We start from the raw sequence: 17,978 nt of genomic DNA on the forward strand, positions 1-17,978 counted from the left end.
GTTCTTCTTTAATGGGAGGAAAGGGTAGGAGTGGCCGTATGTCCCAGAAGCCTGCAGGCCTGTTCAACTGCCCATAAGCCAGTAGGCGTGTGAGCTGTTCCGAATGTAAACAAAAGCCACGTCTTCGTCTTTGTCTTGCCATTCAGCTTGTCCAGTCCAGCAATGTTGAAAATGTGGGTATAATCCTTTGGACTCTGGTGGACAAGTGGAATACCTCTAAGGAAACTGTAGCTAAAGCAGGGATGAAGAAGCGGAGGGGCAGTTACGGCTTGAGGTGTCTACAGGAGCCAAGTAAGTAATAGAAGCAAACAGTGAATGTAAAGTAAAAAAGGGATTTGAAATAGATCATGACTGGTGAGCAGCCTTCATCCTCAGTGTTGAGTGGTAGGGAAGTGACAGCACCAAAAGAAAGTTTAGGGTTGCAAGTTCTTAAGTTGTGGTTTTTTTGGTTTTTATGATTTTATTTATTTGACAGGGAGGAGTGGCAGACAGAGGGAGAAGCAGGCTCCCCACTGAGCAGGGAGCCCGATGCGGGGCTCAGTCCCAGGACCCAGAGATCATGACCTGAGCTAAAGGCAGACGCTTAACCAACTGAGCCATGCAGGTGCCCCAGGTCTTAAGTTTTTTTAAATAAAATGGAAATCCTGGTTTTTATAGGAGGTCTGTTGATGCTTAAAAGTTGGCAACTAATTCAGTTTTAAAATTATTTGCAAGCAAGATGCGAACAGTAGTTTGCCAGTGTGCAACATTTAACACGAAGTCATGTGCTGTCAGCAGACATCTAGCAGGGGCATCTGCTTAGCATCAGTGCTCCCAAGGTTATTCTGGCCCCTTGGGCTTAGTGCTAGGAACGATTCAAGATGGGCCGGCTTCTGACCAGACAGACAGTGGAACAGGACTCAGGCCCAGAGCCCATCCACAGTGTTTTAACACTTCGGGGGAAAGAAGAAACTGAGCTCTTGTTTCTCTTAGCTCCCTGAGGGACACGGTGCACAGGGTGGGGGGCGGGGGAGGTGGTCATTCCTGACCCTTGGTTCTTCTGTGTTCCTGTTGCCAATGGAAATACCAAGGTGGTAAAAGGAAGTGAATGGACCAGATCACTGGGTGTCTTTGGAAATATCTTAAAAGGAAAAGCAATAAATAATATCAACTGATCCATAAAGGGACTGACTGCTAAGTCACCTTGTCTGGAGCCGAAAGGTTGAAAGTTGGCTGCCAAGAACTCAACCAAAAAAGGAACTTAACCATCCTGCTGACTTGTTATTTTTAAACACATGTATTACCAGCACACCCTGGACTAAGTCCCATTCCTCACTGAAAACAGAGCTGGTGGGTGTCAACCTGATGCTTCTCTCCACTGTTCAGACTGTTAGCTTCACCCTTTCCTAGTTTCTTAGTCAAGCTCTAACATGTTAACGTTCTTGCCCATGATGGAGGAAGTGGTTTGCCTACTCGGAAGAGTCACACCTTTGTTCTGTTATAATTTAAGGTATAATAGTTCCCAAATCTGGATTGATTTTTTTAAGATTTATTTATTTATTTGACAGAGTGAGAGAGTGCAGAAGCAGGCAAAGCGGCAGGCAGAGGGACAGGGAGAAGCAGACTTCCCACTGAGCAGGGAGTCTGACGTGGGACTCAATCCCAGGACCCTGGGATCATGACCCGAACCGAAGACAGACACTTAAACCGACTGAGCCACCCAGGCATCCCTCCTTGAAAAAAAAAAATTTTTTTTTTTAAGATTTTATTCACTTATTTATTTGAGAGAGCCAGCGCACATGAGAGGGGGGAGGGTCAGAGGGAGAAGCAGACTCCCTGCTGAGCAGGAAGCCCGATGCGGGACTTGATCCCGGGACTCCAGGATCATGACCTGAGCCCAAGGCAGTTGCTTAACCAACTGAGCCACCCAGGCGCCTGAAAAAAAATTTTTAAGCTCTTTCCTTCTAGGCTTGGGAATTTGGGGGAGTTTTTTGATTTTTGTTTTTCATTTTGGGGGCTTTCAGAAATTACTAGTTTACTTTTTTTAAAAAAGATTTTATTTATTTAGGGCGCCTGGGTGGCTCAGTTGGTTAAGCGACTGCCTTCGGCTCAGGTCATGATCCTGGAGTCCCGGGATCGAGTCCTGCATCGGGGTCCCTGCTCAGCAGGGAGTCTGCTTCTCCCTCTGACCCTCTTCCCTCTCGTGCTCTCTGTCTCTCATTCTCTCTCTCTCAAATAAATAAATAAAATCTTTAAAAAAAAAAGATTTTATTTATTTGTCAGAGAGAAAGCACAAGCAGGGGGAGTGGCAGGCAGAGTGAGAAGCAAGTTCCCCACTGAGCAGGGAGCCTGATGCCGGACTCAGATCCCAGGACCCTGAGATCATGACCTGAGCTGAAGGCGGAGGCTTAACCAACTGAGAGACCCAGGCGTCCCACTAGTTTACCTTTATATCCAGTAACTGAAAAACCAACTTTTTCTAAACAACAATCTTATTAAAAAATGTTGAGATTAGTACTGCAAATCACATATCTGATAAGGGATTTGTATACAGAATATATAAAGAACCGGTACAAATCAGTAATAAAAAGACAACCCGCTTAATGCTTAATAACTGGAAAAGGGGTCTGAATAGACATTTCTCCAGAAAAGACATACTAATGGCCAATAAGCACATGAAAAGCTAACAGCAGGGAAATGCAAATCAAAACCACAATGAGAATCCTTTCATACCCACTAGAATGGGTATAAGGAAAAAGAAGATACTCAGGGTTATCAAGGATATGGAGAAATTGGGAACTCATACATTGCTCATAGGAATGTAAAATGGTGCAGCTGTTTTGGAAAGTAGTCTGGCAGTTCCTCAAAAGTTTAAACAGTTAGCGTCTGCCTTCAACTCAGGTCATGATCCCAGAGTCCTGGGATCAAGTCCCACATCAGGCTCCCTGCTCCGCGGGGAGACTGCTTCTCCCTCTGCCTCTCTCTCTCTCTCTTTCTCTCTCTCATGAATAAATAAATAAAATCTTAAAAAAAAAAGTTTAGGGTGCCTGGGTGGCTCAGTTGGTTAGGCGACTGCCTTTGGCTCAGGTCATGATCCTGGAGTCCCGGGATCGAGTCCCGGCATCAGGCTCCCTGCTCAGCGGGGAGTCAGCTTCTCCCTCTGACCCTCTTCCCTCTTGTGCTCTCTATCTCTCATTCTCTCTCTCTCAGAGAGAGAGAAATTTATTTATCTAATAAATATTTATTTATTTGATAAATAAATAAAATCTTTAAAAAAAAAGTTTAAACAGTTGCCATTTGACTCAGCAGTTCCACTATGTAAGTACTAAGGATAAATGAAAACATGCGTCCATACAAAGACGTATGTGAGTGTTTATAGCACTGTTATTCACAATAGCCAAAAACTGGAAACAACACAAATGTCCAGTCAACTGGTGAAATGAATAAACAAAATAGGGAATAGCCCAACAACGGCATATTAACCAGCAATAAATATGCTCCAACGTGGATGAACCTTGAAAAGAGTAGAAGGCAAAATATTATATGTGATGAGAAGGTCACATAATATCTGTCTGAGGTGGATGTTCTTGTGACACAAAATCATATATGATTCTATTTTTATGAAATGTCAAGAATGGGCAACTCCATAGAAACAGTAGATTAGTAGTTTCCAGGGGCTTAGAGAAAGGAGTGGAGACTCAAGGTTACGGAGTTTTAGGAAGAATGACAGCAGTGTTCTGAAATTAGGCAGGCTGCAAAACTCTGAATATACTAAAAACCACTATACTGGACACTTTAAAAGGGGGAATTTGGGGGCAAATTCCTGGGTGGCTGAGTCGGTTAAGTATACAACTCTTGATTTTGGCTCAGGTCATGATCTCAGGGTCTTAGGATCAAGCCCCATATGGGGCTCCCCCCACACTTCTCCCCTGGGGCTCACTTTCTGTCTCTCTGTCTCTCTCTCTGAAATAAATAAATAAATATTTTTTAAATTTGTTAAAGATTTTATTTATTATTAGAGAGAGAACAAGTGGAAGGAGGGGCAGAGGGAGAAGGAGTCTCCTGGTAGCGCAGGTAGCCTGACGCAGGAATCGGTCACAGGACCCTAGGATCATGACCCCAGCCGAAGGCAGATGCTTAACCAACTGAGCCACCCAGGATTAAAACTAACAGGTTAAGCATGGTGAGCTGGCCCGGAGAGGGTCTCGGGTCAATGTTGTGGGGTTGAGGATTCAGGGAGCTGGTTCCTTCCAAGACCAAAGCCTGCGGAAAACTACAACTCCCAGCGCCGCCCGCGGCCCGCCGGAGCCCCGGCGGTCATGTGACCGCGGCTCACGTGTCCTTGCAGCCGGCTCGGGTGTGAAGCACTGTAGGTAGGTGGTGGGAGGTGGAGGCCGTGGAGGTTGGAAGCTTAAGTCCCGGGGCCCTGGGGCCCCCGCTGCGGCAGAGTCCTGCCCACTCCCTGCAGGGCTCGGAAGCCCGGCGTCCTCGGTCCCCCGCCCGCCCTCAGTTGGGCCGGCTTTGCCCCGCCTAGCCCCACTGTCTCCCCTTGGTGCTAGGCCCGGATCGAGTCCGGGAGCGTCTCCCTAGCTTACCTCACAGCAGCCCCTTCGCCTTGCTTCGGGCCTGGGATCCTCCCCTCCGCTCCGGGTGCGCCCTGGCCCACTTCCCAATGCAACCCACCCTGCGTATTTCTGGGATCCAGCCCCAGGCTGGACTGGGAACCCGCTCCGATTGGAATGTGAGGGGGCCCGCGGCAGTGGTTACAGCTCTGGCCTGAGCCTGTGGACGTCAGGCTTGTAGTTCTGATTTTGCCAACTACCTGCTGTGACATTACTCTAGCCTTTTCCCTTCCCTGGGCCTGTTCCCCAGGTTGATCTGGTGTCAGAGCTTCTCAGTTCCCTTCACTCTGCTGACCAATGCAGAAACAGCTCAAACTCTTCTCTCTGCTGACAGCAGATTTTAGGTGAAGTTTTGAGAAAGAAGAAATTGGGGCCAGCGAGGGAAGTGAGGAAAATCAGATCCCAGATCTTTGGGGGAGAAAGAGCTGAAGGAGCAGCATACCCTCCACCTTAGACCATCAGGTGGAAATAGCAGGTAAGCTGGGGGTTGTGGAGCTGAGGACTTTTCTGGGAAGGAGAGCTGAGAACTCTTGGACCAGCGCAGAGACCTTTGTGTCTGAGACGGAAGCAGGGTGGATGAGGAGGTCTCACAGCTCTGGGAGTGCTGACTTCACACAGCTCTCTCTGGAGCTATGCTGGAAAGCTGGGAGCCCCAAACTCTGCCTTCACTACTCACAGCTTTGATTTTTTGCTGAGTTACTGGTTGGGTAACAGGTTGCATAAGAGGAAGCCCTGTGGCATTTGACTGATCTTTCTGGACTTGGAGCCGGCAGAGAGAGATTTCCTCTGGAGCTGGGTTGTGTGCTTGGTGACAGTTGTCTGAGAGCATCCACATTCTTCCTTTAACCTCTAAGGAGTGTATGATTCCCACCTTTGTTCAGCCATCACCAGGAGGAGAAATGAGAAGCATCTGACTACCTAGGGGGTCTCATTAGCCATTCTAAACCCCCCAGTGTACTGAGGGCATCAGGGATGCCTCTCTGATGGGCGTGGTTAGGTCAGTTGCCCAGGAGAAGAGTGAGAATTAATTAGCCTTGAATTTTGAAAGGCTTTGAAAGGTACGCAAAATTTAGACCCTGGGCCAGAGGGAGATATGTGGGACTGTAATACATTGAAATACCCCCAGTTCTAGGTGAGGGCTGCTCTTGCAACTCTGGTACAGAAACAGGCTGGGAAGCCAGATAGATTTAGATCCAAATCCTCTCTTGCTGATATGTGACCCTGGGTCAGTGATACGATCTTTCTGAACCTTATGACCACTGTGGTAAGGACTGAATGAGATATGTCCATGATATTCCTGCCCAACGTGGAGCCTCTCTGTAGTGCTGTTGTGTTAGTACTCCTCTGTTTTATATTTATGTCTTATTGACCCCGAGGGTCTGTAAGCCTGAAGCAAGCAGGATTTGCATCAGATATCTTTCTGTCTCTGCCACCCTGCACTGTGGCACCCATCGCCATGTTCTGCACAGAGGCACCCCTGGGTTTGAGTCTCTGCCATCTGACCTTCAGAATGTTGTTTCAGCTTTCTGTGCCCATCCCAGGGTAACAGTAGTACCTGTCTCTAACATCTAGGTTGAGAAGAGCTGGAGCCCATGGGCCTCCTGGGATCATAGTTCCAAACAGGCTGGCACCACCCTCCAGCTGAAGGTGTTCCCTCATCTGCCCAGGGGATGTGATTGTGAGCCCGAATCTGCAGATCCCGCGGGAAGAGGGCTCCCGGGGCCATGGCCGAGGTCAGCATCAACAGTGACCTTGGCGAGTGGGGCTCGAGCTCAGACTCCGGGGAGCGGGCCCGTCTGCTGCAGAGTCCCTGTGTGGACACGGCCCCCAAGAGCGAAGGGGAGGCCTCTCCCGAGGGTCCAGGCAGAGGCACCACTTCCACCATTGGGGCCATCTTCATCGTTGTCAACGCCTGCCTAGGTGCAGGGCTGCTCAACTTCCCTGCAGCCTTCAGCACCGCAGGCGGGCTGGCGGCCGGCGTCACGCTGCAGATGGTGAGTGTGCTAGCCGCTAGGGCAAAAATGCACTTCGGGTGCTGGGTCTGGGCTCTTTCCCCCAGAAGAGAGATTTTGCATCTGGGATAGTCAGTGCGTGACACGTGCGGCCACTCTCCCCGTCCTCACACTTGGCAGACATTACTAATCTATTCCAGCATTCTCTCCTCTGAGCCCAGATGAGGCTTCAGAGTGCTTTCCAGCAATCAGGGAAGTTTGGACATCAGCTGCAAAATGAATAATTGTGTAGTGTATGTTTAAATAGTGGGCCCTTATCTTTTAGAACGACATGCTGAATTATTTACTGGTGAAATAATTTGGTAACCTCTATTTCCCTCCACATAATTCAGGGGCGGGGCGGGGGGGGGCAGTAGCAGAAACAAGATGGGCCACGAATTGATTATTTTTGAAGCTGAGTGATGGGTGAATGGGGGTTCGTGATACCATCCGCTCCACTCTTGTGTATGTTTGAAATTCTCCACAAAACTTCTGTTTTGAGAGAAAACCTCAACTCGGCAGCCTCCAGCAATCTGGTAAAGTTGCCCACAAGATGAAACTCATTTAACAGGGCACCTGGGTGGCTCAGTCGGTTAAGCGACTGCCTTCGGCTCGGGTCATGATCCTGGAGTCCCGGGATCGAGTCCTGCATCGGGCTCCCCGCTCGGTGGGGAGTCTGCTTCTCCCTCGGACCCTCTTCCCTCTCGTGCTCTCTGTCTCTCATTCTCTCTCTCTCAAATAAAATAAAAATTAAAAAAAAAAAAAACTCATTTAACAAACTGGCTTCGGGCATTGGCCTAGTAAATGCTGAGCAAGGCCAGGCTGTCCTTTGCTGCCAGGCCTTCCCCCACCCTCTGGCTCTGTCCTGCCTCCAGGGCATGCTGGTCTTCATCATCAGCGGCCTCGTCATCCTGGGCTACTGCTCCCAGGCCAGCAATGAGAGGACCTACCAGGAGGTGGTGTGGGCCGTCTGTGGCAAGCTGACAGGAGTGCTTTGTGAGGTGACCATTGCCATCTACACCTTCGGCACCTGCATCGCCTTCCTCATCATCATCGGCGACCAACAAGACAAGAGTGAGTCTCCCCCTCCAGACATCCTTCGTCCCTCCCACTCGGCCCTGGGGGTCCCCGCGAGAGGGAACAGGCACAAACACCTGCCCCGGGGCCTAGCCTGGGTCCGGCATTCTTCTGCAAATCCTCCCTCCTGGCTGCTGAGCCCATTACACTGATGAAGGTCCTGAGGCTCACCGGAGCAGGAGGGCTGCAGTCTGCAGGGCCCTGGCGTGACGTTCCCTCCTTCCTTCCTGTGCAGTTATAGCTGTGATGGCGAAGGAGCCTGAGGGAGCCGGCGGCAGCCTCTGGTACACAGACCGAAAGTTCACCATCAGCCTCACGGCCTTCCTCTTCATCCTGCCCCTTTCCATCCCCAGAGAGATCGGCTTCCAGAAATATGCCAGGTTTGGAGGCCCCACCCCAGCCCAGGCCAGGCGGAAGCTCTAATCACAGGCAGCTAGAGACCCAGGCGCTGCTGGCGAAGCCCTCTCCTTCTGGGGCAGCAAGAGCAGGCAAGGCAGGGTGGGCCAGGGCTTGCAAGGCTTCCAGCCTAAGGTGTCCTTTTGTGTCAGCAACAAGGAAGACAGTGGCCTTTTGCATCAGTGAGAGACTGCATTCCAAATGTCCTTGTCGAAGAAGGGACAGGTGATAATGAGTGTGAAGGCAGCTTCCTGGCCAGGGCTATGGTTTTCCCAGGGAGAGTGGATTTTTGATCATTTGGAATTGTCAAGCCTGGCCCTGTGTTCCATGCAGCTTGGTATGAGGGGAGAGGACTGGCTTCCTGGCTCAGGGTCTGAAAAGCTGTGTGATTCTGAGCTGTTTCCTGCGATCCGTAATTGACAGGGTCGCACTCAGCTGTCTCCAAGTTCCCCTTTCATGTTGACATCCCAGCCCTTTACCCTCCAGCATCTCCTAGTTCTCAAGGGCCCTATTCGCAGCTGTCACCAAGTAGGGGCTGCACTGATGGAAGTTAACAGATGTGCTTTCAAGCCCAGACCTCTGAGCCATGGAGCTGAACCAGTGCATTTCCTAATGGTCGGAAATGTCAGTCTTGCCCCCTCTTGGGTCCAGCTCCCTCCAGGCTGTGACCAGTTTCTCTAAAACTTACTTCTTTTTTTTTTTTAAGTTTATTTCTACACCCAACATGGAGCTCAAACTCATGACCCCAGGATCAAGAGCCGTATGCTCTTCTGACTGAGCCAGCCAGGCACTCCTCTAAAACTTATTTCTTGTGCATCGTTTTAATCTTTGTTTGGAATAGTCTCCCAATTCATTCAGTAGACACTGTGGTCACGAGAGCTGAGGATGGGTACTCCCTGGGGTGGAAGCAGAGAGAGGGCAGCTGGGGCTGGGGAAGAGGAAGCTCAGTCCATTCTTTCTGGCAGCTTCTTGAGCGTCGTGGGCACCTGGTACGTCACTGCCATCATTATCATCAAATATATCTGGCCAGATAAAGAGATGACCCCAGGGGACATCCTGACCAGGTGGGTAAGAACCCCCGGGGGAAGCCACCACTTGGGCCCCGGGAGGTGCTAGGTCAGACATCAAAAGGCCACACAGGTGCTCTTCTCAAGTCTCATTCGCTCACCAGAGCTTGAATCATCGGTCATTGTAGGAAGGAGGCAGGAATCTCTTTTTATTGGAGGGAAGAGTGAGAACCAGGGACGGGGAGACTTTGCCACCAGTATCTAACAAGATGAGCCATCATGAGACGAGGCCTTGGTTGGGCGCCTAGGTGACTTCAGTCGTTAAGCGTCTGCCTTCGGCTCGGGTCATGATCCCAGGGTCCTGGGATCGAGTCCCACATCAGGCTCCCTGCTCAGCGGGAAGCCTGCTTCTCCCTCTCCCACTCCCCCTGCTTGTGTTCCTGCTGTCACTGTCTCTCTCTGTCAAATAAATAAATAAAATCTTTAAAAAAAAAAAAAAAGACGAGGCCTTGGTTATGGAGACTACCAGGGTGGACTTGTCCATTTTTACAACTTGTGCTTATCTGTAACTTCTGTATCTTCTGTTTGAGGATGAATCTGTTTTGTCATTAAAAAAAAAAAAAAGTTTCCTGTTTTTGAAAGAGAAAGGAAAGCAGAAACCCCAGTGCAGGAGCCAGAAATTCGGGATTTTGGTCCCTGGAGGGTCTTCCCGAGCCTCAGTTTACTGACCTGTGAAATGGAGACGTGTTTCCAGACTTAGGTTGAATGTGTAGAATAGTGGTGGGGGAGGGTCATGGTGGGCTGAGTGAAGAGGAAGGGCATGGGGCGGTCGGTGGCTCTTGGGGGGGTGCACAGGCAGCAGATTCGTGTGTTTGTCCACAGGCCAGCTTCCTGGGTGGCCGTGTTCAATGCCATGCCCACCATCTGCTTCGGATTTCAGGTGCCGGTTGCAAGGTTCCTGTCTCGGCCTCTCAGCTTGCTCCCCACCCCGGGCTGGAACCCACATTACAGGGAGGATGGGGACATCCTGGGAGGAAAGACAGAGTCGGGGCCCTGGGACTTGTCCCGTGGCTTTTGTCCCCAAAGTACCTCCTTCTGGAAACCGGGGAAGGGGTTACTTCCCCCCATAACTGTGATCTTCACCCTAACAGTGCCATGTGAGCAGCGTGCCTGTCTTCAACAGCATGCAGCGGCCCAAGGTGAAGACCTGGGGTGGGGTGGTGACAGCCGCCATGGTCATCGCCCTCGCTGTCTACATGGGCACAGGTGAGTGCTCCCCTCCGAGGGCTGGACTTGGGGTGCTCCCCGTCTCCCCCTTTGTCTCCGTGTCCTCTGGCCCAGCTCTCCTGGGGATAGCCCTGCACTCCCAGCATATCAAAACACTTCTCTAGGCATTGGCTTGAACCTGGGCTGCCTTGGGCCTCCTCCCACCCAAATGAGAGAGATGTATTCATTCATTCAGCAGCTCTCAATCAGTGCCTACTAAGTGCCAGGAACCGTTCCCAGCATGGAGGATGCTGTGAAGATTGACAGCCATGGTCCTGCTCTCGTTGAATTGATGGTCTAGGCAGAGGGAGTCTTACAGAGTAAAACAGGAATCAGTAAGGCATTCTAGACAGTGGCGAGTGCCCCCGTGACAGTCAAACAGGGAAGATGTGAGTGGGACTGGGAGAGGTGGGGACGGCCACCATGGATCACAGAAAGGGGGTGGTTCACAGAAGGCTCCTCTCTGAGGGGGTGACATCTGGGGGGGCCCCAGTGATGAGGAGCCAGAATCTGAAGGGCTGGGAGAAGAGCATTCCAGACAGAGGCAGAAAATGCCAAGCCCCTGCGGCAGGGACAGAAGGGTCTGGAATGGGCTGAGTTGGGGGCGGGTGGCAGGCAGTGAGGCCAGACAGGGAACGGATAGGTCCTATTGGGCCTGAGGACTGTTGGGAGCCAGAGAGGAAGCATTTCAAGCAGCGGCACGTCTCAGCAAAAAATGGCCCTGGGCGCCATGCTGGGAATGGTTTGGATGACAGAGCAGGACCAGAAGACCAGGAAGTCCAGGTCCTGTGATTCCTTCCGCAGGTGTTAGGGGGCCAGCACTGTTCTACCTCTGAAGACAAAGCCAGAAACAAGAGAGGCAAATGGGCAGAGTCCCTGTCCTCCTGGGGCTCGTGTTCTGGCTGGGGAGATACGTGATGAACAAGTGTTTAAAAAAGAAAACGCAGAGAGAGTAGTGCTCTGAGGAAAATAGAGCAGGGTGGTGTGAGTGAGCACCCAGGGCCGGGGGTGATGGTGGATGGGCAGGGTGGACGCGTTCTCCGAGGAGCAGACATCTGAGCTGCGACCTGAATGGTGAGGGGATGGGGGTATGAAGGGCTGGGCAGACAGAATGTTCATGCTGATGCTCTGACACAGGAATGTGCTGGGCAAGCTCAAGATGACAAAGGTGGCAGTGGGGATGGAATGGGAGAAGTCAGGGAGAAGGCCTCGGGTCCCAGCCCGACACCCTCTTAGCCTCAGAGCTGCCCCAATGCCCTCGCCATCTGATGTTGCACCCAGGAGTCAACAGTCCATCCCCTTACCCTCCCGGGATCGCCCCTGCCCAGCCCTCTTGTCCCTGTCCTCAGGCATCTGTGGCTTCCTGACCTTCGGAGCTGCCGTGGACCCCGACGTGCTTCTGTCCTACCCTTCCGAGGACATGGCTGTGGCCGTTGCCCGTGCCTTCATCATCCTGAGTGTGCTCACCTCCTACCCCATCCTGCACTTCTGTGGACGGTGAGCCCCCTCCCCATCCCATGGGGGTACTCCCTTCCCCCCCCCCCCAGGCTCCTCCCTTTTTGAAAGCCCTTTGAACATGGTCCTTTGACCTTCTGTGAGCGCTCTAAGAACCTGTAGTCCGGATCCTTTCCTGAACACCCAGCCTTGTAGGTACCCAAGGAGAATAATAGTATCAGTTCCCAGGGGCGGGGGCGGAGGGCGGAGAGGAATCCTGGGCCAGCCCAGGCACTAAGCGCATCGCATCCACCATCCCAGCCAGTCCCCATGGCAACCACAAGAGGAGTCCTGCTAGGCCCATTTCACACAACAGGGAACAGTCTCAGAGCTTAGGGCCATACCCCCAGTCTACCCGCTCAGAGGTCTGGCTCCAGGAACTGGAAGTGGGGGGGGGGGGCCTCTGAGCCACTGTCTTCGTGGGCAGGGCGGTGGTCGAAGGCCTGTGGCTGCGCTACCAGGGGGTGCCGGTGGAGGAGGATGTGGGGCGGGAGCGGAGGCGGCGCGTGCTGCAGACCCTCGTCTGGTTCCTGCTCACCCTGCTGCTGGCGCTCTTCATCCCTGACATCGGCAAGGTCATCTCGGTCATTGGAGGCCTGGCCGCCTGCTTCATCTTTGTCTTCCCAGGTGGGGGCCCCCCGCTCCCCGCAGCACTGGCGCCCACAGCCTCTCGGCCTTGGCTCCTCCCCTGCTCTCCTGCTAGTGCTTATTAACCACCCACCTCGGGCTCTGTGCTAACCCCTGCCCCTCCTGAGAAGAAAGCACAGATGTGTTCTCCACTTTGCTGATGAGGAGATGGGAGGAAGTTGGGAGGAGATGGGAGGAACAGACTCAACTATTGAGTAGCAGCTTTTTTGATCCAGATCTGTCTGAGTGCACAGCCTGCACTCTGAACCTTTCATTCACGCATCTGTTGCTGCCTGCCGATGAGCGGTCGGGCTGGTTCAGCCCATGATGGCCCAGAGGGTGACGGGGTCTGGTGGCCGCACCCCAATGCAGAGGTCTGGAGACTTCAGACACAAGTCTGCCGCCAGATCCCTGGGAAATGGTCTCATGTGCCCAGCCACGAGTTCCGCCTGTACCCAGCTTATTCCTCCCCGGGAGACCAGCTGGCAAGCCCTCACCACATTGCTTGGAGCAGTGGCGGCCACAGCTGCTCTGAAGGACGCTGGGAAGGGCCCCGGGTGTGGTGGGCGCCGCTGCCGAATCACCTTCCGCTGCCGCCCGTGAGCTCTGAGGCCTGCGTGCGGCCCACAGGGTGCCTGTCGGGTGCTGACCTCCAGCTGTGCGCGGAGTGGGGGTGGGGTATCTGGAAGAGCACACACAGGCCTTTCTCCGCTCACCGCCACGGCCTCTTGGTCAAGGGCGAGGGTGGGCCCAAGGGAAGGAGCCCACCCGAGCCCTGGGGGGCCTCTTCTCTTCCAGGGCTGTGCCTCATTCAAGCCAAACTCTCTGAGATGGAAGAAGTCAAGCCGGCCAGGTAAAGCAGGGCACCTTCTGGTCCCGTCAGGGAAGTGCTGGATGAGGGATGGTCTGGCAGGGGCCCGGGGGGTGCCGAAAACAGGTAGGGGTTAAGAGACTTGTATACTTGAAAAACATAAGAGTTTTCTAAATCCCTTCTTAAATGGGTGGCACATGCTGGTTGTTACAGTTCCAGTGCTACTGAAGGACTTCAGAGAAGAATGTGGAAGTTCCTCTTGCCCCTACAGCCCACTCCCCACCAATCCCTTGTCCTGAGAGAGCTCTCTGTGCATGAAGCATGCATGTGTATGCACAAGCACGTGAGGCTCTGTGTCTAGTTTGGGTTTTCCAAAAATGGCTTCATGCTAGACTTTTCTACTGTTTGCTTTCTTTCACTTAACCATTTGTCTTGGAGATCACTCTCTGTCAGCACAAGAAGATCCGTCCACTTCTCTTTTTTGAGGGCTGCAGAGTGTTCTGTTTTATGAATGCATGAATACTCTTATACACGGACACCTTGGCACACCTGTCTTGAGGATCTTGGCAGGATCAATTCTTAGAAGGAAATTGCTGGAGGGACATGCTCATTTTCACTTTTGCACGTGGGCTCAAATGTCCCTCTAGAAAGGCCATACCAGTCAGAGTCCTAGCAGCAGAGAGTGAGAGTGCGCTCTTTTCCACAGCCCTGCCGGTATTGTATGGAACAGCCTTTCAAGTTTTTGTTAGTCTCATGAAAAACATGACAGTGTTTTAACATCCACATTTCTTTGAATAGTGCAGAGGTTGAAGACAGGTTGCAAGCTTTTTAAAAAACTGTGCAAGAAATATTCATGATAGGTGTGGGACGCCACAAATTCCGTTTGGAGGCATCTTTGAGCTCACGGAGTAGACACCGTGAGCAAAGCTCACCCTCCGGAGTTGAAAAAATTTATGGACAAGAAATTGTCATTGAAATTAAATGGTGGCAGACATGTCCAAGGAATATTGCGGGGGTTCGATCCGTTTATGAATCTTGTGATAGATGAGTGTGTGGAGATGGCAACTAGTGGGCAACAGAACAATACTGGAATGGTGGTAATACGAGGAAATAGTATCATCATGTTAGAAGCCTTGGAGCGAGTATAAACAATGGGTGTGTTCATCAGAAGAAATCAACTGCTTCCACATGTCCCCTCCATAGTACCTGTTTTACTACAATATAAAAATCAGGTCGTGTGCATTTTCATATTGAACTTTTTTGTTAAATAAACTTTTATAACAGTCAAAGAAAAAGAAATATTCATGATAGAAAACTTTTTTTTTTAAGATTTTATTTATTTATTTGACAGAGAGAGACAGCAAGAGAGGGAACACAAGCAGAGGGGGAGTGGGAGAGGGAGAAGCAGGCTTCCCTCCGAGCAGGGAGCCCGATGCGGGGTTCGATCCCAGGACCCTGGGATCATGACCTGAGCCGAAGGCAGACACTTAATGGACTGAGCCACCCAGGCGCCCCTCATTATAGAAAACTTTAAAAATACAAGTCTAAGGAAGAAAATTAAAATCACCCTTCATCTCAATACCCTGCTATACTCTCATAATGCCCTGTTGCTATCTTTGATACATGGATTTGCAGATGTCTGCTTTTTTTTGTAAATGGAGTGGATCACACTCCATGTGAACTGCTTTTTCTGAACATATTTCCATCAGGACACATGCGTTCTAATCCTGGTTCTGCCCTTGGCTTGCTGTGAGTAGTTAGTGAATCCCATTAGGTCTTGGTCTCCTGACCAAATTTAGGGATCTAGACTGGCCCCACATACCTTTGTATGAAAAGTCATTTAGAAGTAGGAAGTGCTCTACCCACGGGAGAAGTGGTATAAGTAATTACAATAATTAACTGATATGTATATACTTATATAGATATGAAGTACATATATATATGTGTGTGTGTGTGTGTGTGTGTGTGTGTATATATAAAAAAGTCTACAGGGGCGCCTGGGTGGCTCAGATGGTTAAGCATCTGCCAGGTCATGATTCCAGGGTCCCGGGATTGAGCCCCACGTCGGGCTTCTTGCTCCGTGGAGAGCCTGCTTCTCCCTCTCCCTCTGCCTCTCTCCCTGCTCATGCTCTCTCTCTCTCTCTCTGTATGTGTCTCAAATGAATAAATAAAATCTTTAAAAATTTTTTAAAAAAAAGTCTGCAAAGTCAAGTGTGGGTTAACTGACTAGGCCCCTCTCTCCCTCTACCCTACAGCTGGTGGGCGCTGGTCAGTTATGGTGTCCTCTTGGTCACCCTGGGAGCCTTCATCTTTGGCCAGACCACAGCCAACGCCATCTTTATGGATCTCTTGGCATAACCACTGCCTCCCAGGCAACACATGGCCTTTGCCACTGGACCCAGGAACCCATCTCTTTGAGCTGTGGGGCCACCCTGAGTCCAACATCATTCGTCTTTCCTGCTGGGATGACATCTGGACATCCTTTTCCAGGGACAGTTCTGGAGTGAAAGCAGGCCTCACACCTCTGGACAGCTCAAACCCGGCAGTGCGAGGATTAGGGGAGGAGGTCTCGTGTCACAGAAGAACCTTCCCTGTCCTCCAACGCTCAACTTCTCCATGCCTGAAAAACATGGGGGAAGAGGGTCAGAACATCTCCGAAAAAAAGAACCCAGCCTGACTTTGGAGAAAGAGTGTGGGCAAAGGGCCACCACCATCCTCCACAGAGCAGCCCGTCCTGAGCAGGGGCTGCGCTTATTACCCCGGGACTCAGTGTCTGCTCCAATTTGTCAGCTACTTCGCCCGCAGTGGCTTCTCTGGGATCTGGCAACTTCCAAAGGTAGCACAGAGGTAAATCGAGTCAGGCCCTGTTCACCCCATCCTGGGGCCTCTTTCCCCAAACTTGAGGGTCCAGGCATCCCTGTCTTCCCCCATCCCCAGACATCATCAAGTCTAATGTTTACAAACGGTGCCAGCCCGGCTCCAAACCCGAGGCCGGGGGCCGTGCTGCCCCGCCACGGTGCTGTGAGGACTCCTCAGTCGGCTTTTCCCTAGGCAGGACAGCTGCTTCTCTCTCTCCGATTCCAGGGGGGCCCCTCGCTTCAGAGGCGCAGGGTGGGTGATAGAGAAGGCTGGGAGCCTTCCACACCCATGCGGGCCAGGCGGGTCGGGCTCAGGGTGAGCCTCTCTGGTAGCTTCTCTTCTGCCTGCCCTCTGGTCACCTCTCCCCTGTCACCCTAGCAGGATAGCCCACGGAGAAGAGGAGCTGCTGAGTTGTCACTGACTAGGCAACACTTGAGCGTAGTCCCACCAGTCTGGAAGTTTGCCTTCCAGTCCAGATCTTGTCTGCTTCCTCCCCGTGTCATTTCTTCAGCCCCTACCCCATTTTCCTAGCTCAGTCTCTCTGGCTCACATAAGCCTGGGGGGTAGTAGGGGGTGTGCCCGACCTCCTCTTGTCAGCTCCAGGGGTCTGCCAGGCCTGGCCTGAGGTTACACTGGATTGTGCCCCAGGCGAGGTGAGGAGGACACTGTTCTCCTGGTCTGCATTTCCCTTTCTCTCTCTGGCTGTTCACTCTGACCAATCCCAGGCATTGACTCGGGCTTCCTCCACCTGGAACTCCCAGCATTTCCTTGGTCCCTCTGTAGCTGGGGTGAGTGGGACCCCCCACCCAGCAGCCCACCACTCAGGGCGCTGAGATCACAGAAGCAGAGGCTGGCTGGCAGTCGGCTGGGCTTCCGCTCAGTTTCCAGACTGGAGGACAGCCATCCCTCACATCCCGCGCCCCTGGGCCCTCGGGCCAGACCCTCGCTGCTGTTTTCCCTCAGCCCCAGCACGATTAGGACCCGGTCAGCAGGGCTGCACAGCCTCCTGGTGTTGGATTTCAGCCGAGGGGTGGGGGATGGGGAGGCACCGCCCAGAAAGAGACCGGTCCAGAGAAGGAGTTGGAATCTGGCCACTTGGCCTCACCTCAGGAGCCCCCTGCCCTGCCCTCCCCTCCAGTATTTTACTGTTTCTTTTCTACTTGTGCACATTCGTACCAGGGAGGATGGTTAATAAAAAGGGGCTGTGCTGCTGAGCTGTGTGGCCTCCGTCTGGTGCTGGGGACAGAGTCCAGGCCACTGATGGGAGGGAGGTAGGCTGGGTGGGGGAGGGGTTGGCGGAGGACTTTTGGCCTTACCGACTTTGACCCCTGTCTCAGGCATGAGTGCTGCCATGCCCCCTTCACCGAGATGGGAACACACAAGTGGCTCTTGATGCCTCCGCTCTCTTCGCCGTCCCATCAGTGCCCCCACCACGACCACCAACCTCCTGTCCCGCTGCCTCTGCCTTGGTTCCAGTCCTCCTCACGTCTTCCCCACACCGCACGGCTTCAGACCAGTCTCTGTGCTGTGTGTCTCACTGACCTCACATTCTGGGACGAGCTTCAAAGTCCTGAACAACCACCCTCATCTCTTCAGAGGCATGTGTTGAGCAGGCCCTGTTTATAGAGCCAGGCAGTGCTCAGGGCCGGCAAGAAAATACTCAGCAAAACAGCAGCTCCACTCTCAGACTCCTGGGTAAGACTGATGCCAAGCAAGTGGTCACACAAGTACATACTTGCAAGTTGTGATATATGCCAAGAAGAGAATATATAGAATGTTCTCTTTGGGGGCGTGAAGCTTGTCTGGGGAGTCAGGGAAGGCTTCCTGGAGGAAGCAGCATTTGACCTGG

The 17,978-nt window shown here is 52.2% G+C and overlaps 2 protein-coding genes across 9 annotated transcripts; both read left to right on the forward strand.

The window, feature by feature from the left end:
* Positions 1–4,292: 4,292 nt before the first annotated feature.
* Positions 4,293–17,337, forward strand: SLC38A7 (solute carrier family 38 member 7). 8 transcript variants are annotated; one of them, XR_003524292.1, is made up of 12 exons: positions 4,293–4,352; positions 4,936–5,076; positions 6,174–6,595; positions 7,468–7,666; positions 7,905–8,049; positions 9,031–9,129; positions 9,955–10,012; positions 10,256–10,338; positions 11,667–11,835; positions 12,260–12,459; positions 13,258–13,312; positions 15,526–15,952. XR_003524292.1 is itself a non-coding variant. In XM_027619919.1 (12 exons), the coding sequence occupies exons 3-12, from the start codon at positions 6,326–6,328 to the stop codon at positions 15,626–15,628; spliced, it is 1,413 nt and encodes a 470-aa protein (XP_027475720.1). In that variant the 5' UTR covers positions 4,293–4,352; positions 4,936–5,076; positions 6,174–6,325; the 3' UTR covers positions 15,629–15,952. The 8 variants fall into 8 exon arrangements, 7 of the variants coding, with proteins under 7 accessions (XP_027475720.1, XP_027475721.1, XP_027475716.1 ...); XM_027619919.1 differs by having other exon boundaries at positions 10,224–10,338; XM_027619920.1 differs by having other exon boundaries at positions 10,224–10,338; positions 11,688–11,835.
* LOC113936560 (small nuclear ribonucleoprotein G-like) lies at positions 13,321–14,644 on the forward strand. The gene has a single exon (XM_035725322.1). The coding sequence runs from the start codon at positions 14,224–14,226 to the stop codon at positions 14,416–14,418; it is 195 nt and encodes a 64-aa protein (XP_035581215.1). The 5' UTR covers positions 13,321–14,223; the 3' UTR covers positions 14,419–14,644.
* Positions 17,338–17,978: the final 641 nt, after the last annotated feature.

The sequence above is a fragment of the Zalophus californianus genome, chromosome 17 (genome assembly GCF_009762305.2).
Source record: "Zalophus californianus isolate mZalCal1 chromosome 17, mZalCal1.pri.v2, whole genome shotgun sequence".
NCBI classification, from domain to species: Eukaryota; Metazoa; Chordata; class Mammalia; order Carnivora; family Otariidae; genus Zalophus; species Zalophus californianus.